The sequence below is a fragment of the Humulus lupulus genome, chromosome 8 (genome assembly GCF_963169125.1).
Source record: "Humulus lupulus chromosome 8, drHumLupu1.1, whole genome shotgun sequence".
NCBI lineage: Eukaryota > Viridiplantae > Streptophyta > Magnoliopsida > Rosales > Cannabaceae > Humulus > Humulus lupulus.
The window spans coordinates 140229650-140254267 of NC_084800.1; the positions used below are offsets into that span (position 1 = coordinate 140229650).

The 24618-nt window shown below is 42.6% G+C and overlaps 1 protein-coding gene across 5 annotated transcripts in view; it reads right to left on the bottom strand.

Moving 5' to 3' along the window:
* LOC133798513 (uncharacterized) overlaps nt 1-12396 on the bottom strand; it is a 57568-nt gene extending 45172 nt beyond the window's left edge. For 2 of the 5 annotated variants that reach the window (XR_009875913.1, XM_062236831.1), the window contains exons 1-4: nt 12053-12396; nt 11876-11952; nt 8079-8188; nt 7616-7739 (exon numbers count right to left, since the gene is read on the bottom strand). Coding sequence is in view for 3 of the 5 variants with exons in the window: in XM_062236831.1 (XP_062092815.1) it covers nt 7616-7739; nt 8079-8188; nt 11876-11952; nt 12053-12254 (513 nt within the window). In the remaining 2 variants the exon portion in view is untranslated. Of the gene's footprint in view, nt 1-6962; nt 7194-7272; nt 7740-8078; nt 8189-10764; nt 10987-11875; nt 11953-12052 lie in introns of those variants that run through there. The other 3 variants (XM_062236833.1, XM_062236832.1, XR_009875914.1) reach the window with 3 other exon arrangements.
* Nucleotides 12397-24618: the final 12222 nt, after the last annotated feature.

The following is a 24618-nucleotide window of genomic DNA, read 5'->3' on the forward strand; positions in this document are numbered from 1 at the left end:
GTTCAGAAGCAAAACACGAGATTCATCTTTGACAGGTTCTTCAGAGGTTGAGGGAGCATCAGTTGTACACTAAGTTTAAGAAATGTGAATTTTGGTTACCAGAAGTGACATTCCTTGGACATATCGTGGGCACAGGTGGGATTAAGGTGGATCTATCTAAGGTAGAGGCAGTTAGGGATTAGCCGAGGCTAAGGAACGCCTCAGAGGAGCAGAGTTTTCTTGGTCCAGCGGGTTATTATAGACGGATTGTGGAAGGTTTCTCAAAGATAGCGGCACCGATGACAGAATTGACACGGAAGAATTTGAAGTTTATCTGGTCAGAAAAATGTGAAGATAGTTTCCAAGAGCTGAAGCGATGACTTATTTCTTCACCGGTGTTGAGTCTTCCTTCAGGGGAAGAGAAGTTTGTGGTCTATTGCGATGCATCGAGGTTGGGTTTAGGCTGTGTGTTGATGCAGAATGAAAAGGTCATAGCTTATGCATCACGGTAGCTGAAGGAGTATGAGCAGCGATACCCTACCAATGATTTAGAGTTAGCAGCGGTGGTATTTGCACTGAAGATTTGGCGACATTATTTGTATGGGGAGAAGTGCAAGGTATACACTGACCACAAGAGTCTGAAGTATTTCTTTACACAGAAGGACCTGAACATGAGACAGAGGCGTTGGCTAGAGCTGGTGAAAGATTATGATTGTGATATTCTTTACCATCCGGGGAAAGCCAATGTAGTGGTAGATGCATTGAGCCGGAGAGGCCCAGGTCAGTTGTATAGTTCCACCCAGATCTCGAGAGAGTTAGCTGATGAGATGGTCAGAGCAGGGATAGAACTGGTGGTAGGGCGGTTGGCCAATATTACTCTGCAGTCGACCCTGCTAGAGCGGATTAAAGAGGGGTAGTTGATAGACGTTCAGTTACAGGAGGTCAGAGAGAATGTCTTAGCAAGAGTAGCTAAGGACTATTCTATTTCTGAGGCTGGTTTGCTTCGGTATCAGGGACGGATTTGTGTTCCAGCTGAAGAGGGGATTAGACGAGAGATACTGGATGAGTCTCATATGACGCGCGTACTCACTTAATCCGGGTACCACGAAGATGTACCAGGATCTACGGGTGTTATATTGGTGGCCCGAGATGAAGAAGGATGTGGTGGAGTACGTAGTCAGATGCTTAACCTGTCAGTAGGTGAAAGCTGAGCATCAACGACCAGCAGGGTTGCTTCAGCCTTTGGGTATTCCCGAGTGGAAATGGGAGGATATTACGATGGATTTTGTGGGAGGTTTACCCAGGGCGGTAGGACTTCATGACTTGGTGTGGGTGATAGTGGACAGGTACACCAAGTCAGCCCATTTTCTTTTAGTGAAGTCAACATATACTGTGGATCGGTATGTTGAGTTGTACATGAGAGAGATCGTACGTCTCCATGGGGTTCCTAAGTCTATAGTGTCAGACCGGGATCCTATCTTTACTTCTAAGTTTTGGGGTAGTTTGTAGAAGGCTATGGGGACTTAGTTGAAGTTCAGCATAGCCTTCCATCCTTAGACTGATGAAAAGTCTAAGAGGACGATTCAGGTGTTGGAGGATATGCTCAGAGCGTGCGTGATCAGCTTTGAAGGGTCATGGAGTAAGTATCTTTCGTTGATTGAATTTTCGTATAACAATAGTTACCAATCAACGATTGGAGTGGCTCCCTACGGGATGTTATATGGGAGGAAGTGCAGATCACCCATTCATTGGGATGAGATGGGTGAGAGGAAGTATTTGGGGCCAGATATGCCAATGACTTGGCAGATATCAAACAAGGAAAAGATGAGTCTCTAAAGAACTATATACAGAGATTCATGAGAGAAGCCAATAGAGCAACTGTTATAGGAGACGAGGGGAAGATGGTTGCCATATCTGCTGGGATAATTTATCGGAGTCCTCTATGGGACAGCATCCATCGCCATCCAATTTCAACACTTCAACAATTTCTTGACCGGGCGGACAAATATATGAAATTGGATGATGCAATAGAGAAAGGGGAGAATGACATAAACAATCCGGGCAGATCAACTGACTCTCCTAGTGATGGTGGAAAGAAACGTGGAAATAATGGGTCTGACCACCATGAGGAAAAGAAAGCAAAGTTGGATTCAAGTGAAAAACCAACCAAGTATGAGCCTCAATTCACTAACTACACCACTCTCTCGACCAGCCGAGCAGAGATATATCTTGCTAGTCAAGAAGAGGTTCCCTACAAGAAGCCTCCACCCATCAGGAGAGAGATGAGGAAGAGAGACATGAACAAGTTTTGTCGCTTCCATGAAGATTATGGTCACGACACGAATGAATGCAACCACCTCAAGGATGAGATAGAATTTCTTCTCCGGTCGGGCAAGTTGAGGAAGTACCGGTCAGAGACACCCCAAGGAGAAGGAGGCAGCAGCAACTCTAGTCTCAAGCGACAAAGATCTCCACCCTTGCAGCCTGGACCTGTGGACTTTATCTTAGACACTATATGTGGACGTCCACACTTGGCTGAGGAGAGCAACTAAGCAAAGGAGAAGTATGCTGAGCAGGAGTGCTAGGATTAGGAACCACTGGAGTGGCGAGCACCAAAGGATATATTATTTTTAAATACCGCTTTCAGAGTGGTAGCTTAATTTCGAGATTTTAGACTTGTTATTTAAGTTTGGTGTATGAGTTGGTTATTTGCTAACCAGTCATTTTATTTTTGAACAATTTTGGTTGTTTAAGACTCGTTATTAGACATGTTTTGTCCATTTTAATTTACGAGTAATAAAAGAGACTACGCGCAGCGTGGTCGATTCTTGCTACAAATGTGCATGTGTGTTAGTTATCCGAGCAGTGTTCAACTGGTCGATATGTTCAAGCAGTGTTCAACTGCTAGAATATTTTCCATATATTCTATGTGTTTCACGAGTAATTAACTACTCGAACAGATTCGGTCAGGTAGCAAGTGACTAAGGATCTTTCAACCCTCAATCACCTAAGGGGCACATGGGGTATACTGGTATATAATTTAACATAGGCAATAAGAGCATGATTTAATATATCTATTTTTAGGCTGACTTGTAAATTTTTGAAGTCCAAAAAGGCCATTAAGCTAACTTGTTTGACAAAGCTTAAGTAACTTGGAATTTATTTCTAAAAAAATTTCAAGTTAGGAGTAGATATCCGTGTGACAATAAGCATGCTCATAAAATGTTAGAGCAATAAGAGTGTGAGAAAGCATACTTAGTATGGACTTATGAAATGTCTAGAATTTCTAAGTAAGAAAACTAAGTACTCATGCGAAAATAGAAGGCATACACCAGAGTGACTTTACTATTCACAAAAAACTTATAACTTTTTAAGTCTAGAGGAGACTTAGAATGTTTTAAGTTAACGAAGAAAATTAAAGTATAAATTCCAACAGCACAGCTACACAACAAGAAAGAGTAAACTACTGACAAGGTGCAAAGTCTAGCTGATCAGGTGCAACGTTTTCCTGGTCGGGAGAGATACAACTTCCCTGGTCAGCTGAGCATGTACCACTGGTCAAGTAGGGAACTCTATTGTTGAGCATGACTAACATCGATAAGTCCCTGGAGTGAATCAAACAAATGCATGCAAAATAAATACTACATAGTGAAAAGTTGTCTTTGAGATGAGAAGTCAAGTTTTCACCAAGATTGATTGAGAGAAATCAATCTCCCAAAATACTTATGGGAGATTCGAACAAGGTGCTTTGGTGGTTTTTTGTAGGGAAGGACTTAAATGGCTATGCCATGTGCCCAAACAAAAGCCTAAGAGTGCCTAAGGGTGCTTAAAGTATTTGAAAAATGTGGTGTCCAAGCATACCTTGAGATGGCCGATCGGATGCATGTTGGTCCGAGGGGCATCTCGCCTATGTCAAAGGATCTAGGCCCAGAAATTTGGTGCCTAAGGTGCTGCATCCGAGGCGGAGATACACGCCTGAGTGGATTAAGTGGTCGGTCGGACATTAGTCCGAGGAGCAGTCCGAGTGTCCGATCAGACATTGGTCCGAGGAGCAATCCAAGTGTGGTCGGACATTAGCTCGAGGAGAAGGATCAAGAGGGTGCATGCCTTATGTCTGCGATGAGGCATGGGTTGGTCCGAGCGGACCATGCCTGGTCGGATGCAAGTCCGAGGAGAGTACTTGGGCTAGGACCATGCCTAGTCCGATGCATGTCCGAGGAGACTACTTGGGCTAGGAGTATGCCTGGTCGGACGCACGTCCGAGGAGAGGCCTGAGGCGTAGTCGGATGTATGACCGAGGAGAGTACTTGGGCTAGGGTGTGCCTGGTCGGACACCGAAATTGTAATCCTAGCGCAACCAAATCGAGGATACTCAACAACCAGTCTCCATACCATGATGATTTCGCAAAATAGACAAAGGGAGAATTGAGAGAGAATCAAAAGGGAGCCTATGTTTTCGTTACATCAAGAAAATAGAGTTTGAAGAAATCACAAGACAAGTTTAGTCGTGGGAGTTTACGTGAAAGTTATCAACCGGGTAGGAGCTTTTGGATGACCTCGAGAATATTTTGCTAGAAGAAAAGTTTATCATACGAGAAAAATCGTATAATAAACTTGGGGGGCAAATGTTATCCCCAAAAAATAGAGATCGATGACGTGGAAATAGAGGTGACAAGTGGCAGTACATGCTCCGTAAAAGACACATTAAATAGTCAATATATACATTGACTCCTCAGAGTTGTGATAAAGTGTCCCGATAGACTGATGAAGAGTTTTGACTGCTTGAGAAGTGTCATGACCGACCAGGCATGACCTTGTCCGACCAGTCACGTGTTTTTCTGCCCAGGAGTGACATTGTTGCCCAGGAGTGACATTGTCCTACCAGCATGCACATGTCATACCAGCACTGGCATGCTAGAGGAGAGTGTCATGTTAGATGAGAGACATGGCATGCTAGAGGAGAGTGCCATGTTAGACGAGAGACATGGCATGCTAGAGGAGATTTCCATGTTAGACGAGAAACATGGCATGCTAGAGGAGATTTCCATGTTAGAGGAGAGACATGGCATGCTAGACCAGAGAACGTGCCATGTTAGAGGAGAGGAGTGCATGTCCTACCACCATGCACATGTCCTACCAGCAAGTGCATGTCCTACCAGCAAGTGCATGTCCTACCAGCACTTGCATATGTCCAGCATGCATGTGTCCGACCAGCACTTGCATGAATGGTCAGTAGGAGATATGGGTCGACCAGATGGAGGAGGACTAAGTCAAGATTCCCAGAAACGGCTTCAGCAAGAACCGGTCTTGACACACGCGGGAATATCTCATTTTTCCCCACAAATTGGGTGTTCTGTTAAATTTTGAATATTTTTGTAATTTATATATAATAAATATAATGAAATATCCCGATTCTAGGGGATATCAGATGTATGATCCTAAGCCTATAAATATATGGCTTATGAGATCAGAAAAGGGGCTTCTTCTTCTTTTGAGACTTTTTGAGAAATTTTGGGTCTGAGTTTTCTAGAGAGAGAAAGTGCTTGTATCTGAAAGAACTCTTGTAATCTGTACTGAAGAAACTCAGTTGGCTCAGTTCATCTGATCTTGAGTACAGATCTATAATCACAAATCTAAGTGGATTAGGCTATTACCAACATATTGGGGCTGAACCACTGTAAAAATTGCGTGTGTTGTTTATTTTCTTTATTAAACTGTCTGTGTCGTTTGAATTCTCTTGAAGGTTTGTCGTTTTTGACGTTCTCATGTCGTTGGCCAAAAACACGATCAACAAAACCTTTTTCGGAGCTTTATGCAGTAGAGCTTTAAGGCATTTTCAAGAATAATGTGGGGGATGAATTAGCCTTAAAAATATTATTAATGGGTCTAATTATGGTTTTTTTGGTTGAGATTTTTTGAAAATTTAATGTTATATGCTACGATTAGGCTCATTGTTGATACATGAAGAGATACGTTAGGGTGTGTAGATCGCTGCTGCTTTCGAGGTAAGAAGAGTAGACACTTGCACACAGGTTGTATGCTTGACATACTTTATGGTGGATTTTGTATTTTGTACGATATGTTCTTTTAACATATGATTATGCTAGTGAATGATTATGCTTAATGAGCTTATATGTAGTTGTGGTTATGTGTTGTGTATGTGTATGTTATAACTGCCTGACATACTTACGTTTTAAAATGCATGTCTATGTTACAAAACTGCATGCTTATGAGATGTTGAAATTGCATGCTTACGTTATACGATACTTGTCCACACTACTACAAAAATGAGATTTTCCGACAGTTTTTAACTGTCGCTATTGAGCAACAACGACAGACGACTAACTGTCGTATTTGCCTATGCCGGCATAGGGGTAGCTACGCCGAAAATTATTAGGTGTCGCCGTTGGTGGCTACGCCAACAGTTATTAGGTGTCGCTGTTGCTGTCTACGTCGACAGTTATTAGGTATCGTCGTTGCTGGCAACGCCGACAGTTATTAGGTGTCGCCATTGCTGGCTACGCCGACAGTTAATAGGTGTCACTATTGCTGGCAACGCCGACAGTTATTAGGTGTCGCCATTGCTGGCAACTTTGACAGTTTTTAGGTGTTGTGATTGGCTATCTATAGTGATAGTTTTTAACTGTCGCAAAATTTCCACACCAGAGCACCACTACTACAAAAAAAAGGCTTTTTAAGAACGTTTTTAGGACTCGCGGGGTACGAGTCCTCTATTTGAGAGCCTTAAAAAGCGAGTCTTTTTAGAGTCTTAAAAATCATGATTTAAATGAAACATTTATTTTTATAAAAATCTAAAAACTTATAGATTAAAATAGGAAAACTTATAAATTTAATGAGATAGTTACAAAACTTATACTCAATGAGATGTCAAATAGTATCTAAGATTTATTATACATTTAATCAATACCAAGAAAGAAACAAATATTCCTAAATTAATGAACAATATAGCCCAAAGTATGATCAATCCAAACAAATGTGTCCTTATCTTCCTTGCAAATAAAAAAGATGAATACATTGAGGCGTGGCGTGGACACCACAACAATATTAGTTCATTGAGGCATTTTCACTAACACCTTATTTGCATTACAAGAAAAGAACCCAATAAATACCTGAAAAATAATTAAATCTACCAAGCAAGCTTAAGAACAGTAAGATCAAAGACTTCTTAAAATATTAATTACGACAACCAAACCCTGTACAGAATTAAAATACACACATTCAAAACCTAGCAATGCATAAAAGAAACCATAAATTAAAAAGAAAACAAAAATCTTCCAATAAAACTCATATTTATAGTATATACTCAAGAGCCCATAAATCAAAACTAAGGAGAAAATACACTATAGAAATATTCATTCTTTTGTAATTATTACATAGAGCAAAGTAGAACAGAGAGTGCTCCTAGAAACTTTTATACTTTCAGTACATGCAAAAAAATCACAAAATGAAAAAAAAAATTATATATATATATATATATATCCATATCATATGCCTTATGCATGATCTAAGAGAGTATTGTGGCAGAGGTTTAATTGATAACTTAGCAAAAGAAGAGAATCATTTGTGAGTTACAAAGAAACAATGTATATACTAAAATCAGATCTTTTAAAAGTACCTTCTTAGTTGCACAATTCTTTGGGAAATTTAGAAGCTCTCGGTCAAGGCAATGACTCAAGATGAGCACTCTCGATAATGACTTCAGGAGCCATCCAATAGAGTACCCTTGATAGACTTGGCACCTGAAATTGTTGTTTACAATAATCAAAATCTACTCTGTTTAAGTACATATATGGAGATGAATAGCAGATTAATAATTGAGGGCTTTCTGTAACGCCCTACTTCCTTAGAGCCGTTACTAAGTGATTTTTAAGACAAAACAGTGTGCAATGAACTCGCTAACCGAAGTTTTGAGACAAAAGTGTGACTAATTAAAATTTAAGGCTGTAATCTTAGAAAATGCGTCGTTTCATTTAAAACTGCTAGTATTAAACATTTGGGATCCCAAAATAAGGTTTGAAAACTATTTACATCTTGAAATAAGTTTACAGTTGATAAATCATAAAATCATAGATTATTACAGCCATTTTTCAAATAAACCCCCAACCAAAGCAGTCGGGCAGGCCAACCATGTACGCGTCGCTTCACGCTCTCCGTACTCATGGTTGGTTGACTCAGCCATTGCCCTTACCTACAACACAGAGCACCCGTGAGCCGAAGCCCAGCAAGAAAACTCATGCAGAACATAACATATGCAAATAATAATATCACTGGCATAATTCACTGATAAATAGGAAAACCATCATAATAAGCAAGTACGGCCGTGCCGCCCCCGAGGCCTTACCAAAGCCTGGGGTTTCGGTTCTCACCGCGAGGATAACTCATGTATCCCTTGGGTCCCACCCTGAATATAAACATCCCATGTGCTGTGTGTTACTTTCGGCCCCACGGCCGTACCCGGCCTACGCCGCACTCAGCCCTTGCCGTTCATTTCATCATAACCACACATAGCATAAATCAAGAAACATTCAAACAAATGCTAATTCAATTAAATCTGCACCCTAACATGTAATGCATTATAGGGCCACGCCCGGCAATCATCTCATCATGCAACATGCAATATAGGGTCGTGCCCCGCAATCACACTATGGGCCCACGCCCCATCCTACGGGTGTTATAGTTTTCTTACCTGACAATTCGATAGTTAAAATCACTGACTCCTTGAGCACGATCCCACACGAGCCTTAGCGCACACCTAGGCACAAACATAGGTCAAAGTCAACACCGAACCCTAAGTCCGAAAACCTAGCCTCGGGACCAATCCCGAGCCCCCCCCCCCAGGAAGTCCTAGATCCACAAAACAAGGTGGCGGAGTCGAACCCCGAACCCTAGGTCAAAATCCCTCACAAATAGCCCAAAAACCCCATTCTGGGCGCAGGGTAGCGCTACAGCGCTCAAAAGAGAGCGCTATAGCGCTACAAGCAGAATCAGCACCTCCCCAGAAAGAAGGCCTAGCGCTACAGCGCCCAAAGACTAGCGCTGTAGCGCTAGTTGCAGGCAACCAAAACCAAAAATCGCTTCTTGCGATTTTCTTCTCTCATTTCAACTCCAAACTTGTCCAAGTCTTTCCCAAGCCCAAAAAAAAACTTATACACACCTCACACTCATCCCAAGCATCCCAAGAACTCAATCCCAAGCTCAAGCAACCCAACAACTCAAAATCTACCATGAACAACCCTAAACCAGAAATTCATGTAAACCACAAAGATAGAGTCTTAGAAATCATACCATTAATGCAATTTCGACCTTGATTCAACCCTAGGCCTCCTTAGCTTGATCATCATCAAAGCTTGACCTGCTTTTCCCCAAAAGTCTCATCCATTTAGCTCAAAAACACAGCTCAAAACCAGTAAAGCCCTAAAACTGAAATCTTCAAGAACTTACCTCAAGTTTCAGATGTTCTTGCTAATCCTTGCCAAGTCTTCAAGTGTAACCTTAAGATTCTTGATGCTCAGCCTATCCTAGCTCCCCACTGAACTTGACCTCAAGAAAAATGAAGAGAAGAGGTGCTAGAACCCCCAAACCGATCCCTTAGAAAACCCATCAGTTTTCTCTCTTTTCTTTCTTTCCTTTTTCCTTTCTTTTTCAGCCCCTTTACTCTATTCTACAAAATCCACTAAGTGTATAAAGCCTCATTTATTCTATCTTCAAAAGCCAATTGACCAAAATGCCCTCCCTATTAATTCTAAACCCTTTTACCCAAGTAGGGCCATTTTAGTCATTTACCCAATTCCCGATAATCCTCAAGTGTCTCTAATATTTTCCCGTTGCTTCCCAATACCTGATAAATCACCAAATAATTATCCCCCATCATCAAAATAAATCTCAATCTATTTCTCTGAATTCCTGTTCATACCCCCAGGCTCGCCCCGAGCCGGGTATAAATTCCCGCTAAGACTTTCCGCTAGCCTGCTCACTGGGATCACCTCGAGTCACAAATCACTGATACACCCACATACCACTGTGGTCTCAACAATCATCACATATCGATGCAGTTATTCCCAACATGGCCAAAATTACAATTATGCCCTTCTAACACGATCCGGGCCTACATCCATACTAACATACATAGTCATGCATCTCAGATAAACAAATGGTCATATAACATGCTTTAAATCATAACCACGCATTTAAATCATTAAAATCACACATAAATCTCATCATGCCCTCCTGGCACGCTAATCAAGGCCCTCAAGCCTTATTAGCGGATTTGGGTCGTTACACTTTCCATTTTCAACTGTAATTTTAAATGAGTGCTAAAACATTTGATTATCTAACTCAATGCAATATAAATGTCTCTCCTCTTAGCCATCTCAGACAAAATTAAACTAAAAAAAGATTCTCTAGCCATCTTAGACAAAAATAAACTAAAAAACAATTCTCCACAAAATAATGATATGATCCATAATTTTTATTTAATCTAGAATCCAAAGAAAACATTCATTGCTTGTCTAAAATCTGCTCTAAACAATATACAAAAAAAGTGTCACAAAGGCACAATTGAACACTAATTCAATTGAACATCAATGGTTATAGGTAACTAAAACACACATCATATATAATAATTTCTCAGCAGATAGTAGCAAGACAAAACAAATGCTCTTGAACACAATCCAGGAATGAAGAAGCATGCGGCTTACTACTAGTGCATACAACACAGGGTAAGTACATATATGGATAGAATGATAATGCCATTTATAAATTTACTCTTAAGTAATTGAAATGGTGTGGCTGCAGGACTCTTGCTGCAAACAATTTCACTGGAGAGTTCTCTGATCTCACTAGTCTCACCAAGTTAAAAGAACTGTAAGTGTCAATCTGTGATGTAACTCCTTGACCAAAATGAACCAAGTTTTATGTCACTTGAATCTTGACTCATGTTTTCTCATTGCAGAAGGATCAGTAGTAACTACTTCACAGGAAGGATGCCTGAGTTTGGCAAATTTGAAACAGCTTCAGTAAACTAGAAGGGGAAATTCCAAATTTTGTGAATTTAAGAAACTTAAGAAATTGTAAGTGATGCAAAAATAATTTAAGAAACAGCTCAATTGCCTACCAGTAAATAATTAAATAGACTTAGCTATCTTCATATTTTTAGAGAAGACAATGAATTATAAAATTATCTCTGTTTTGAATCTTTTGTTTCTCTCTCTCTAGTTCTTACTTTTTTTGTCTCTTGTTCTATGTCTCTCTAAATTCCTCCATTTTCTATTTCTTTCTCTCTTAGTTCTACATCACACATTCCACTAATTTAACATAAAAAGTTTAAAGGATCTTAAAAACATTTCATACACCAGTGGAAATTAGATAATATAGAATGAAAGTTGTGAGCATATAACTACAACAAATAAAATACAAAATTCGAAATCGAGCAACAATATTAACTAGCAAGACAATAAGCCAAAACTATAGTAGCTAATATAATTCATTCCCCCAACAACGCTATAGCTCTTCAAGTACTCAACAGCGTATGTGTAAACCTTATCTAGCATAACATTCAAAAGAAAGTGACACTGATCCCAAATCACAACAACTGTAACTATGACAATCCAAATCTTAATCCTAAAGATCAACCATGTACAACCTTTTAGAAAGTTATAATGTCTCACATGTCTTCCCTAAAGGTTTTCCCCACACATCAAAAATGTTATTGTACAAAAACCCAAAAAAAATTATAATTCTAAAAAATGCTACCCAAACCCTCATGTCCGTCAGTCTATAACAAAATTTCCACACGAGGCAATACTGAAACACCATAAATATATGTATATGTATATTCATATAATACAAAGAACAAAGAAGTTTTCAAAAGCAATACCTTGGCTGAGCCCATGTCATTTCTCTTGGCACTCTTTTTAATGGCTTTCTCCACACCCTTCTCCTCTCTCTGAACATCTAGAAACAATCAAGCAAACAAACCCATATCAGAAAACAATAACCTCAACCACCAAAAAAGAAATTTACCTTAGAGAGAGAGAGAGAGAGAGAGCATTACCTCTATAATCAGGCGTTCGATGTTGCGACATTCTTGGCGGAGACGCCTCTGCCAATCTCTCAATTGATGTTGAGGGTTGGCAAGCCCCGTTGCACCACCAACCATGCCACGCACCACCACCACTCTGCTTTTGGCTCCATCGGAAAGGAAGAGCACCGTTGCCGAGAGAGAAGAAGGGGAGAGTCAAGTGGAGAGGAGGCATCTGTGGTTGAGGCTAAGAGAAAAGAGAGAGAGCGGGGCTGAGAGAAGACAGCGATGGAGAGGGTAAGGGGGAGGCGGCTGATAGAAGTAGAACTAACAAGAGGGAGAGAGAGAGAGAGAGAGAGAGAGAGAGATAAGGTTAATGTTTTAGGGCTTTTAATTTCAAAAAACTAAAGTTTTAGCTTTCTTTAAAAAAAAAAAAACTTAATTGAATAAAAAAATTATAACTAATAAATTTATATATTAAATTTTTTTACAATATTTTTCCAATAAAAAAACAACATTTTTTTAACTAACATAAATTTTATAAATGTGTTAAAGAATTATATAGTTAATAATATATTTAATTTTATAAATATGTTAAAGAATCATAAATTTAAATTTTGATATAAATATTATTATAAATACAAAAGTTAATAATATGAAAATTTTAAGAAAAAAAAAATAGTTTTAAAAGTTTTTAATAAATACATAATTTTTATAAATATATATTTACATAATTTATTTTATTTTTAAAACTATACTATTCATTAATTTTTTACAATATTTTTCCAATTCATAAAACAACTCTTTTTTTAACTATTACAAATTTTATAAATATGTTAAAGAATAATATAGTTAATTTTATAAATATGTTAAAGAATAATAAATTTAAATTTTGATACAAATATTATTATAAATACAAAAGTTAATAATATGAAAAATTTAGAAACAAAACAAAATCTAGTTTTAAAAGTTTTTAATAAATACATAATTTTTATAAATATATATACATAATTTAGTTTATTTTTAAAATTATACTTGTTTATCCATAAATCAGCTGTTGATGACGTGGCAAGGATTCTCGACACATGGCGGACACGTAGCAGAGATACGGCTTGTCTATCGACCAGCATTATTTCTACACGAAGAGATCAAGTTCTATATACGAGCAGCTTGGTCATATATTTCGTTTATTTATGTAAAGATCTATACAGTTGTGATGATATCCGAGAATATCTCTTCACTATGACCTGTAGATCTGATCATTAAGGATAGATATTATTTCCTAATTCATGTAACTCTTCCTGAGCCTATAAATATACAAGAGATAGCTCACAGAAGGGGATGGGCTTTTTTCTTTGAAAATTATATTACTATTATCCATCATTGTATTGTTTTCTTCTTCTAAGGCTCGTGAAACTCAGGAACCCTAGTTCTTTGATCACACCTTGGGAGCTCAATATTAATAATAGTACCAAGTGGACGCAGGTCATTACCAATCATTGGGGTCGAACCACTATAAATATTTGTGTTCTTTATCTTTCCATTAGATTATTTTCAAGCTCTATATCATTTTCCTGTCGTTTTCTAGATACCGTGTCGTTGAACAAAATCAGGGTCAACATTCTGGTGCTTTCATTGAGCGACTTGAATCCAAGAAAATATAATGGCAAAGACTACCAAGAAAACTAGACAGGCTGCTGCCGCACCATCCCAGCCTCCTCCCCAAAATATGGTTGGAGACGAACTTCATTTGGAGTTCGATGAGGAGGTAGTGGACTCTAAGGTCCTGAAGACAACACTAGGGGTGTTTCAAGATGAATTGGCCGCTCTGAGGGCCAATCAAGAGAGTGCAGCCGAGATAATGGCGTCACAGGATAGGGAGAAAGAGCGCCAGCCCCAAGAGCTGAGCGAGAGACAGGCAAAGATGGACCGTCGTCTGAGGGACGCCATGGCAGCCCTTGAAGCAGCCCTCCAGTTGGCTAGGAATCAGGCTGCACCTGCCTCGCAGCCTAATCAACCCAAAAGTGGGCCACCTCAAAGAGGTGCCAATCCTAGCCCTCCGCTCCAGTCAACAAGCCCTCAAAGGTCGGAGCAGCCACCGATGCCTCAGGATGATATCCCACCTAGGGACCCTGAGACGTAGCCTCCGTCCTAGGCTGGTCGAGGAAATCCCCCACGCCCAAGGCAGAATAGGATCGGGCAACAGCCCCGCAGCCCTAGACGCCCAGGGGGTGAAGAGCCGCACCCACCGAGCAGTGGGCAGCGTCCATCTGCCAACAAAAGGAACTCAGAGACAGGCTCTGCGGTCAGGGGCCCTCCATGGCATGACAATGCATGGGGACCCACCGACCAGCGCAGGCCTCCCCCTAACGCTCGGGAAGTTCCAGCCCAAGGAGGCAATAGAGGAAACAGTCAGTCCCACCATAGCTAGTCAAGGTTCAAAGATGGCCACGGCTACAATGAGGCCAACTCAGGATGAGGGAATGCTGGTCGGAGAAACGAGGAGAGAGGTGGAGGCAGAAGCCCCCCACCTAGAGAAGACCGACAAGCAGAACATAATGTTGGGGAGCAGCCTAGACAATACAACGTCTTTAGCCGGCTCGGATCTAGCGAGTAGCAGCGAAGAGACGATGACTTGAGGGATGTACTCAACGACCGTCGAGAAAGGCACGACGAATACATCCCCCCAGTGCCAGAGGCCCCGGCAATTCCTGAATCTTTTCAGGCTCAAATCGATGCTCTGAACTAAGCTGTACAACAGCTGGTCTGGGCGGACATAGCATATCAAGTACAATCGGAGGAGAGGCACCCCTTTCGTACAAAGGATTGTTGTGGCAGAAACCCCCAGCAAGTTCAAGATGCCGACCCTGCCAAACTTTGACGGGTATGGAGACCCAGTGTCTCATGTAAAAAAAATTGAGATACAAATGGACATTCAAAAAGTCTCTGAAGACACTCGCTGCAGGATCTTCCCAGCGACCCTTTCTGATGCCGCTCAGGAGTGGTTCTTTAAGTTCCCTCCTGCAAGTATAGTATCCTGGGAAATGTTCGTGAAGGAGTTTTACGGACAGTTCTATGCGGGTCGAGTGCACCCCACCGAGGCAAACCAATTGGTAGAGATATGCCAGAAAGAAGGGGAGCCTTTGAAGGAGTATGTTTAGCGCTTCATGCGAGCCGTAGCAGGAGCCAAGACTGTGGACGATGAAGGCAAGATGATGGCCCTAACCACTGGGGTTAGGGGCCATTCTCCTCTCTGGAGTAGCCTTAGGAAGCATGGGGTTAACACTACCCAAGAGTTTTTAGATCGAGCTAATCGGTACATCAAGCTCGAGGACGCGATTGCCAACGAAGGCAAATCACCTGCAAAAGACAAGGGGTCCAAAGAAGAACCCCCCAAAGCCGCCAACGGGTCTAAGCCCAATGGCAACGGCAAAGGCAAAGGGAATGGCAACAGTAAAAATGGTGGAAAAGGGACGAATGGCAAACCCTCGACCTCCGAGAGTAAGCGCCCCAAAAATAATCGGTATGAACCGAAATTCACCAATTACACCACCCTTGTCGAAAGCTAAGACGAGGTTTTCCAAGCGACCAGCTCGAGCGTGCCCTACAGACGACCCGTGCCTATAAGAAAAGATTTCTCCAAGAGAGATTCGACAAAGTTCTGTCGTTATCATAACGATTACGGGCACGACACCAATGAGTGTAACCAGCTAAAGGATGAGATCGAGTTCCTGATACGACAGGGACACTTAAGATGATATGTACGAGCCGCAGGAGGTTCTCAACGAGAAGCTCAAGGTGGCAACGAGTCGGCGCCTGCACGCCAGCGCTCGCCACCTTTACAGCCAGCTCGCGTAGCAGGTACCCTACTCACCATCTGCGAAGGCCCACATCTTGCAAGAGATAGTGGAAAAGCGAGGGAATGATACGCTCGAACCCTACGCCATGACCAGGACATCGAGATGATGAGTGTTGAGGATTGTGCACCCAAAAAATCTCGAACAGAGGAAGAACCGATCACCTTCTCTGACGACGATGCCCAGCATGTGCGATTCCCACACTTTGATCCGCTGGTCGTGGATGTCCAAATCGCAAATATGATGGTGAAGAGGGTGTTGGTTGATACAGGAAGTTCGGTCAACATCCTATATAAGTCCTTGCTGGAAAGGATGAAATTGTCCATCAAGGACCTAGAGCCATGCAACCAAACCATATATGGTTTTTCCAGAGAAGGGCTCGCCCCAGTAGGGTCGATTAGATTCCCAATCAGAGTAGGCACTGCACCTGCTAACAGGACATTACTCACTACTTTTATAGTGGTTGATTGTCCTTCGGCGTATAATGTTGTGATAGGGAGACCAATTCTGGTTGACCTTCGAGCCGTCACTTCTGTATGGCACCTCACCATGAAACTCCCAATAGACACAGGAGTAGGATGCGTGCTGGGAAACCAGCGGGAGGCAAGAGAATGCTACAACGCCTCGATCACCAAGGCCAAAAAGGGTGTATCGAGGGATTCCGCCGGAAAAGAGTTACAAATGGCATTTGATTTTCAAGCCCGCTTAGGTGATAATCTCACCAAATAGGGCGTTTCCCAAAGTGAGGATAGAGACTTAGATCCTCGCTTTGGGGATTTTGAAGAAGAAGTAGGCCCCATCGAGGACCTTGAAGAAGTCCAACTCGATGAGGGAAATCCAACCAGAGTTGTGAAAGTCGGTAAAAACTTAGAGACAACAACAAAACAAGCACTGGTGGAGTTCTTAAAGAAGAACCAGGACGTCTTTACCTAGTCGCATAAAGACATGGTTGGGATAGATCCTACAATCATCAGCCATGTCTTGAACATTGACAAAAGGTTTCCACCTCTGCAGCAGAAAAGAAGGCTGCTCGACAAGACCGATCGAAAGCTTTGAAGGAAGAAGTCGAGAAGCTGAAGGAGAATGGGTTCATCAGGGTGGCATTTTATCCATCGTGGGTCTCCAATCCCGTACTCGTGCCCAAGTCGAATGGCAAGTGGCATACGTGGGTGGATTTTACAGACCTCAATAAAGCCTGCCCCAAAGACTGTTTCCCACTCCCGAGGATCGACCAGCTGGTCGATGCCACTGCAGGATACGAGATCCTCTCATTCATGGATGCATACTCTGGGTATAATCAAATTAGTATATATCCCCCTGATGAGGATCACACTAGCTTTCGAACTGATACAAGGATCTACTGTTAAGGTGATACCCTTTGGTTTGAAATATGCTAGTGCGACTTACCAGAGACTCGTCAACCACATGTTTAAGGAGTTGATCGGGGCAAACAGGGAGGTTTACGTCAAAGAAGGCAGAAGGACATGTAAGTGATTTGCAGGAATGCTTCAACACCCTTAATAAATATAGGATGAAGCTGAATCCCCTTAAATGTTCCTTCGGAGTTGGATTAGGGAAGTTCTGGGATTCATAGTTAACTCAAGAGGAATTGAAGCTAATCTTGAGAAGATAAAAGCCCTGATCGAGATGAAGTCGCCAGTTAAGATTAAGGATGTCCAAAGTATAACTGGGAGAATTGCCGCTCTTAGTAGATTTATTTCAAAATCCACGGACAAGTGCGTCCCATTTTTCAATCTGCTCAGAGGCAACAAGAAATTTGAATGGACAGATGAGTGCATACAGGCCTTTCAAGCACTAAAAGCGCATATGGCGCAGCCACCCATTCTGTCAAAGCCGATTGATAAAGAGACTTTGTTCATCTACCTGGCAATCACGGATTACGCTGCTAGTGTTGTTCTGGTGAGAGAAGAAGAAGGTGTGCAAAAGGCTGCCTATTACGTAAGCAAAAGGCTGATCGGAGCATAATTGAGATATTCCCCCATTGAAAGGTTAGCCTACTGCTTAGTATTGGCCTCTAGAAAGTTGCGGCCTTACTTCCAAGCCCATCCGATTATGGTATTGACCGACCAGCCTCTTTGGCAAGTTCTGCAAAAGCCAAAGTCTTCCGGAAGATTACTAAAGTGGGCAGTCGAGCTCAGGCAGTTCGACATATCTTACTTGCTGTGAGCAGCGATAAAGGGACAAGCCTTAGCTGACTTCATCGCCGAGTTCACAGAGCCCGCAGGTGGCGAGCAGATCGAGGAGCCTAGCGAGCCTGAATGTCAAATCCAAGCACCCTCGTGAAAATTGTTCACCGATGAATCATCTAACGAATCCCACGCTGAAGTAGGAGTGATATTGATAACGCCGGAAGGGAATCAATTTCACTATGCAATAAGGTCTGACTTCACTACCTCTAACAATGAGGTTGAATATGAAGCACTACTCGCTGGACTGCGCTTAGCCAAGGATATGAACATAAAAGCGCTTGACATTTATAGTGATTCTCAGCTAGTCGTGAATCAGATCTTGGGAGAGTATCAAGCGTGAGGATTAAAGATGGTCGCCTATCTGAACAAAGTAAAGGATTTGTTAGCCCAGTTTGGCAGATACACTCTCCAGCAAGTGCCTCGTGATCAGAATTCCAATGCAGACGCTTTGGCAAAGTTGGCAAGTGCAAAAGATGTTGATACTCTGAACATAGTGCCAGTCGAGCGACTATCTGCACCCAGCATCCAAGCAACAGAAACCACTTTAGTCATTCAGATGATGGATACATGGATGGCGCCATATGTAGAGTATCTATCAAGTGGCGTGCTACCAGCGGACAGAAACAAAGCTAGGACCCTTCAGTGGCAAGCTGCTAGGTATATCCTGGTTGATGGAATCTTGTACCAAAGGGGATACTCACTGCCACTTCTCAGGTGTATTTCAAAGGAGAAAGCCAAAGAGTTAATGAAGGATGTACACGAAGGTTTTTGCGGGGACCATGCTGGGGGGCAAAGCCTGTCAAAAAAGATCCTAAGGCAGGGATATTTTTGGCCAACAATGAATGAAGACTCCATGGAGTTCGTGCAAAAATGTGACAAGAGTCAAAGGTTTTCTAAGATCCCGCGAACAGCTCCCAATGAGTTAAAGCAGATGCAGAGTCCATGGCCCTTTGCGGTTTGGGGAATAGATCTAATCGGATCTTTTCCTACGGGGAAAGATGGTGTAAAGTACGCAGTGGTTTTCGTCGACTACATCACCAAATGGGACGAAGCCGAGCCATTCGCGACCATAATGACGAAGAAAGCACTTGACTTCGTAGTCAAAAACATCATCTGTCGCTATGGATTGCCAAAGAAGATAGTCTCGGACAACAGTGCCCAGTTCGACAGTGATCTATTCACAGATTTCTACAAACGTCACGATATTATCAAAAGTTTTTCTTCAGTCGCTCATCCCCAGGCAAACGGGCAAGTCGAGGCAGTTAACAAAATGTTGAAGGATACACTAAAGAAAATACTTGAAGAAGCTAAAGGGGCATGGCCAGAACAGTTGCCTGAAGTCCTCTGGTCCTATAGAACTTCCCACCGCACAGCAACATGTCATACCCCGTTTTCCTTAGCATACGGGTATGAGGCCATGTTTCCTGTTGAGTTGGATCCACCCTCTCACCGCAGAATAACATACGACCAGGGTTCTAACAGCCAGCTACTGATGGAATCCTTGGACTCAATTGATGAAAGGCGTGAACAAGCCCAGCTCCGAGTAGCTGCATACCAGCAGAAGGTTGCCCGGTATTTCAACTCCAAAGTTCTAGAAACAAAATTCAATGTTGGAGACCTTGTGCTCCGAAGAGTTTTTCTTAACACCCACGACCAAGGTGCTGGAGTACTCGGGCCAAATTGGGAAGGGCCTTACCAAATTGATGAAGTCCTTCACCCAGGCACTTATAAACTTGCACGCTTAAACGGAGATCTCGTTCCTTGATATTGGAATGGAGAACACCTGCGCAAGTATTATCAATGAACAATTCTTCTTAAAGAATTGGCTTGTATAAATTTTACTTTTTACAAGTTTTGTGTAAGATCTTATTGATCACTCGTAAAGACATGTTTAGTCCATTTACTACGAGAATAAAAGGGACTGTGCTCAGCCAGTCATTTCTTGCCAACTATTGTATTTATTACAAGTATTTGTTCATTACGTGTGTTGTTTTGCTGTATTATAATTCTAATCACATTGCTACGAGTAGTAACGTTCGGGCAGGTTCTAGTCAAGGAAAGTGACCGGGGACCTAAAGCTCCCCGATCACTTGGGGGCATACAAGGTACAAGTAAGCAAAGCATATCATTAAAAGGTATGTAAACACATGAGCAAAATAAGTGAAAGCATACTAGGGCACTTAGAGTATTTTTCAAAACTTTGATATTTTGTTAAATCAAACCAAAGTGCTAAGTTCGGTCATGCGAACAAATAGAAGTTATAATATGAAAATATATTATAATATCAAAGCGATCCTTTTACACCGCAAGCAGTAACTGCTTGGATGTAATTGTTCAAAATGAAAGTAAAAGCTGCCCGTGAAGCAAACCAAAAAATCATTGTCTTTACATCACGACCTGTGGGTCGTGTAGTTAAAAGAGAAAGAAATAAAAAGAAAAGACTAAGGAGCTTGAGGAGCTGGAGGATCCTGGGGAAGGTTCTGGTCAACAGCTTCATTATCTGCACCCTCCATCTCGGCGGCCAGCGAGATTTCGGGGGAAGCAGGGACCCTTGATCCTTCTTCTTCAGCCAGTTGAGCCGCACAGTGAGCCAGCTCAGCTTCCCTCATGTTCTCAAGAAGATAGTCAAAATTGGCACCCTGATTGTGCTTCCAGAAATTGTAAAAGCACCTCAGGGTGGCATTTTTGTACCTCTCTAAGTTGGCAGTGTTGGTCTTCTCCAAGTCCTTAACTCGACCCTCCAAATCTCTAATTTCTTGCCTGCTCGCGATCAAGTCTAGCTTGAGCTGCTTAGCCACTTTATAGTTAGAGTGGTTGGACTCCTTGTATTGGTCCCTCAGCTCGCGGGATTTTTCCAGAGACTTCAGCTTCTCCTCCAACTCCTTAGCCAGTTGGGCCTTTTCCGCAGTCATTGCCACTAACTGATCGGCATGTCTGGCCTCAACAGCTTTGAGTTCGTCCTAGTGCCGTTGATCCGAGGTCCTGGCCTACTCGGTGACAGCACCCAGGCGGATGTGGCCAGCAGTAAGGTTTAGCATGGCCTGCATTCAGAACAAAAATTAGACAAACAGTAAACTAACGAAGACCTGATTTCATAAAAGGAGATAACTTACACTAGTGAACTCATTCAAGGAACGGTTCAGGATCGGGTCCACACCCATCGTCTCTGTAGTCACCATTGCCTCTCGGCAACGTTTGTGCTTCGCGATTTTGGTGACCCTTTCCTTGATCAGCTTAAAGGCGCAACCAACCATCAAGTTCCCAGTTAAGGCAGGATCCTCCTAGTGAGGTTGGTCAGATGGGGCATCGGGAGAAAGAGTCGACTCGGCCGCAGCAGATGGAGTCTGCTGCTCGCGAGGGGAAGGCGGAGTCGCGATGGCAGAGGGCCCATCCTCCGAAGGGCCTGCATTCCGGGCCTTCTTCACCTGAGGCTCTTTGCTGCTCTCCCCAGTATGTCTCTTACTGGTTTTCTTCTTGCTTGGAGGGGTAGCAGCAGCCTCTGGGGTGCTGTAAAGGTCGAACACGTTGGAAGAGTCCATGTCTGAAAAACAAGAACAAAGTCAAACAATGAGATAGCATGAATAGCCAAACACATTACATTAGAAAAAGAAACAAAAAAGGATTGCAAAGTCCAATACCCGAGCTATTATTACTGGTCACTACACTACAGACTCTACTAGGTATGGACACTATGAATTCCTGGTTATGTCCTTTGGATTAACCAATGCCCCAGCAGCCTTCATGGACATGATGAATAGGGTTTTCAAGGATTATCTGGACAAGTTTGTGATTGTATTCATCGATGACATCCTAGTGTACTCTCAGTTAGAGACAGAGCACGAGCAGCATCTACAGTTGGTTCTACAGCGGTTGAGGGAGCATAAGTTATATGCTAAGTTCAGTAAGTGTGAGTTCTGGTTGCCACAAGTTACATTTCTGGGCCATATTGTCAGTAAGGAGGGGATTTTGGTTGACCCAAGTAAGATTAAGGCGGTCAGAGATTGGCCTAGACTAAGCAACTTTCCTGAAGTGAGAAGCTTTCTGGGTTTAGCAGGGTATTATCGGCGGTTCGTTGAGGGATTCTCCAGAATAGCTACGCCATTGATAGAACTGACAAAGAAGAAGGCAAGGTATGTCTGGACGTATAGATGTGAGAACAGTTTTATGGAGTTGAAGCGGCGATTGATCACTGCGCCAGTGCTAAGTTTGCCGACAGAGAATGAAAAGTTTGTGGTTTACTGTGATGCATCCAGACTGGGTTTGGGGTGCGTGCTGATGCAAGCTGGTAATGTGATAGCCTATGCATCAAGACAGTTGAAGGAATATGAGCAGAGATATCCTAAGCATGATCTGGAGTTGGCAGCGGTGGTGTTTGCACTTAAGATTTGGAGACATTATCTTTATGGTGAGAAGTGCAAGATATACACCGACCATAAGAGCCTAAAGTATTTCTTTACTCAGAAGGATTTGTATATGCGCCAGAGACGGTGGCTGGAGTTGGTTAAGGATTACGATTGCGATATCCTATACGATCCTGGGAAGGCTAATTTAGTGGTTGATGCATTGAGTCAGAAAGGCCCAGGACAGTTGTTTAGTTCGAGGCAGATATCTGACAAGTTAGCTGAGGAGATGACCAGAGCAGGTATAGAGTTGGTGGTTGGACAGTTGGCCAACATCACTCTTCAGTCTACTCTCCTTGAGAGGATCAAGGAAGCGCAGGGGAAAGATTCCCAGTTGCGAGGTCATAGGGAGAGTGCCTTAGTCGGAGCGACAAAGGACTTTTCCGTTTCAAAGATGGGGTTACTGAAATACAAGGGCCGAATTTGTGTTCCGATGGATCTTGATATCCGGCGAAAGATCTTAGATGAATCACATACCACTCCCTATTCCTTGCACCCGGGTACAACGAAGATGTACCAGGACTTGAGAGCTCTATATTGGTGGTCGGGCATGAAGAGGGATGAGGTGGATTATGTGGCTAAGTGCTTAACTTGCCAGCATGTTAAGGCTGAGCACCAGAGGCCAGCAGGGTTGCTGCAGCCCCTGGGGATCCCAGAATGGAAATGGGAAGACATTACTATGGACTTTGTGGTTGGTTTACCGAGAACTGTGGGACAGCATGACTCGGTGTGGGTGATTGTGGATAGGTATACCAAGTCCGCCCACTTTTTTCCTGTTAAGACAACTTATACTGTGGAGCAGTATGCTGAGTTGTACGTGAAGGAGATTGTTCGAATTCATGGGGCTCCGAGGTCTATGGTATCCGACAAAGACCCCACTTTCACCTCCAAGTTTTGGGAGAGTCTGCAGAAGGCTATGGGCATGCAGATACAGTTTAGTACCGCTTATCATCCTCAGACGGATAGGCAATCTGAGAGGATGATTCAGATTTTGGAGGATATGTTGTGAGCTTGTGTGCTAGATTTTGGGGGATCTTGGAGTAGGTATCTCCCTTTGATTGAGTTCTCGTACAACAATAGTTATCAGGCGACCATTGGAGTGGCTCCGTACGAGATGCTTTATGGAAGGAAGTGTAGATCACCTATTCATTGGATGAGACAGGTGAGAGGAGATATCTGGGTCCAGAGATGGTTCAAAGGACCAATGAGGCGATTGAGAAGATTAGAGCTCGTATGCGCACCTCCCAGAGTCGACAGAAAAGTTATTCAGACTTGAAACGTAGGAGCGTGGAATTCCAGGTTGGTGATCATGTGTTTCTTAAGGTTTCACCCAAAAAGGGTGTGAAACGGTCTGGTGTTCGGGGCAAGTTGAACCCTAGGTTTGTTGGCCCCTTCGAGATTCTGGAATGAGTTGGAGAGGTAGCTTACAGACTAGCGATGCCTCCAACTTTATCAGGGGTTCATGATGTTTTCCATGTATCCATGCTTCGAAAGTATATGTCAGATTCAACGCATGTTCTAAGTTTTGAGAATCTGAAGCTTGATCAGGATTTGTCCTATGAGGAGAAGCCGGTTCAGATTCTTGACCAAAAAGATAAAGTCTTGAGGAGCAAGACCGTCGCCTTGGTGAAAGTGCTGTGGAGAAACAGCAAGGTTGAGGAGGCAACGTGGGAGCTTGAGTCAGAGATGAGGGAGCAGTACCCCGAGTTGTTCAGGTAATTTCGAGGATGAAATTTATGTAAGGAGGGGATAGTTGTAACGACCCGAATTTGCTAATAAGGCTTAGGGCCTTGATTAGTGTGCCTGGAGGGCAATAAATGATTTAATATGTTAATATGTGGATTTATGTGAATATATGGTAATGATGCATGTTTAGTTGAGTTAAATGTGCATGTGGGCCCCGTCTGGGTATTAGGGGTATAAATGTGATAAATGTTATATATATATATGTGATATGTCTGTGCAGCACGATCCGAGAATGTCTTGGGGAGCGGTTAGCTAGAAAGTCACAACAGGGTTGAGATTCCGACTCGGGGCGAGTCGAGGGGTAGTTCGGGTTTTAGATGTGTTATGGGGTTATCGGGTTGTGAAAATAAATATTTGGAGATATATTTGAGGATAGAATGTCTAGG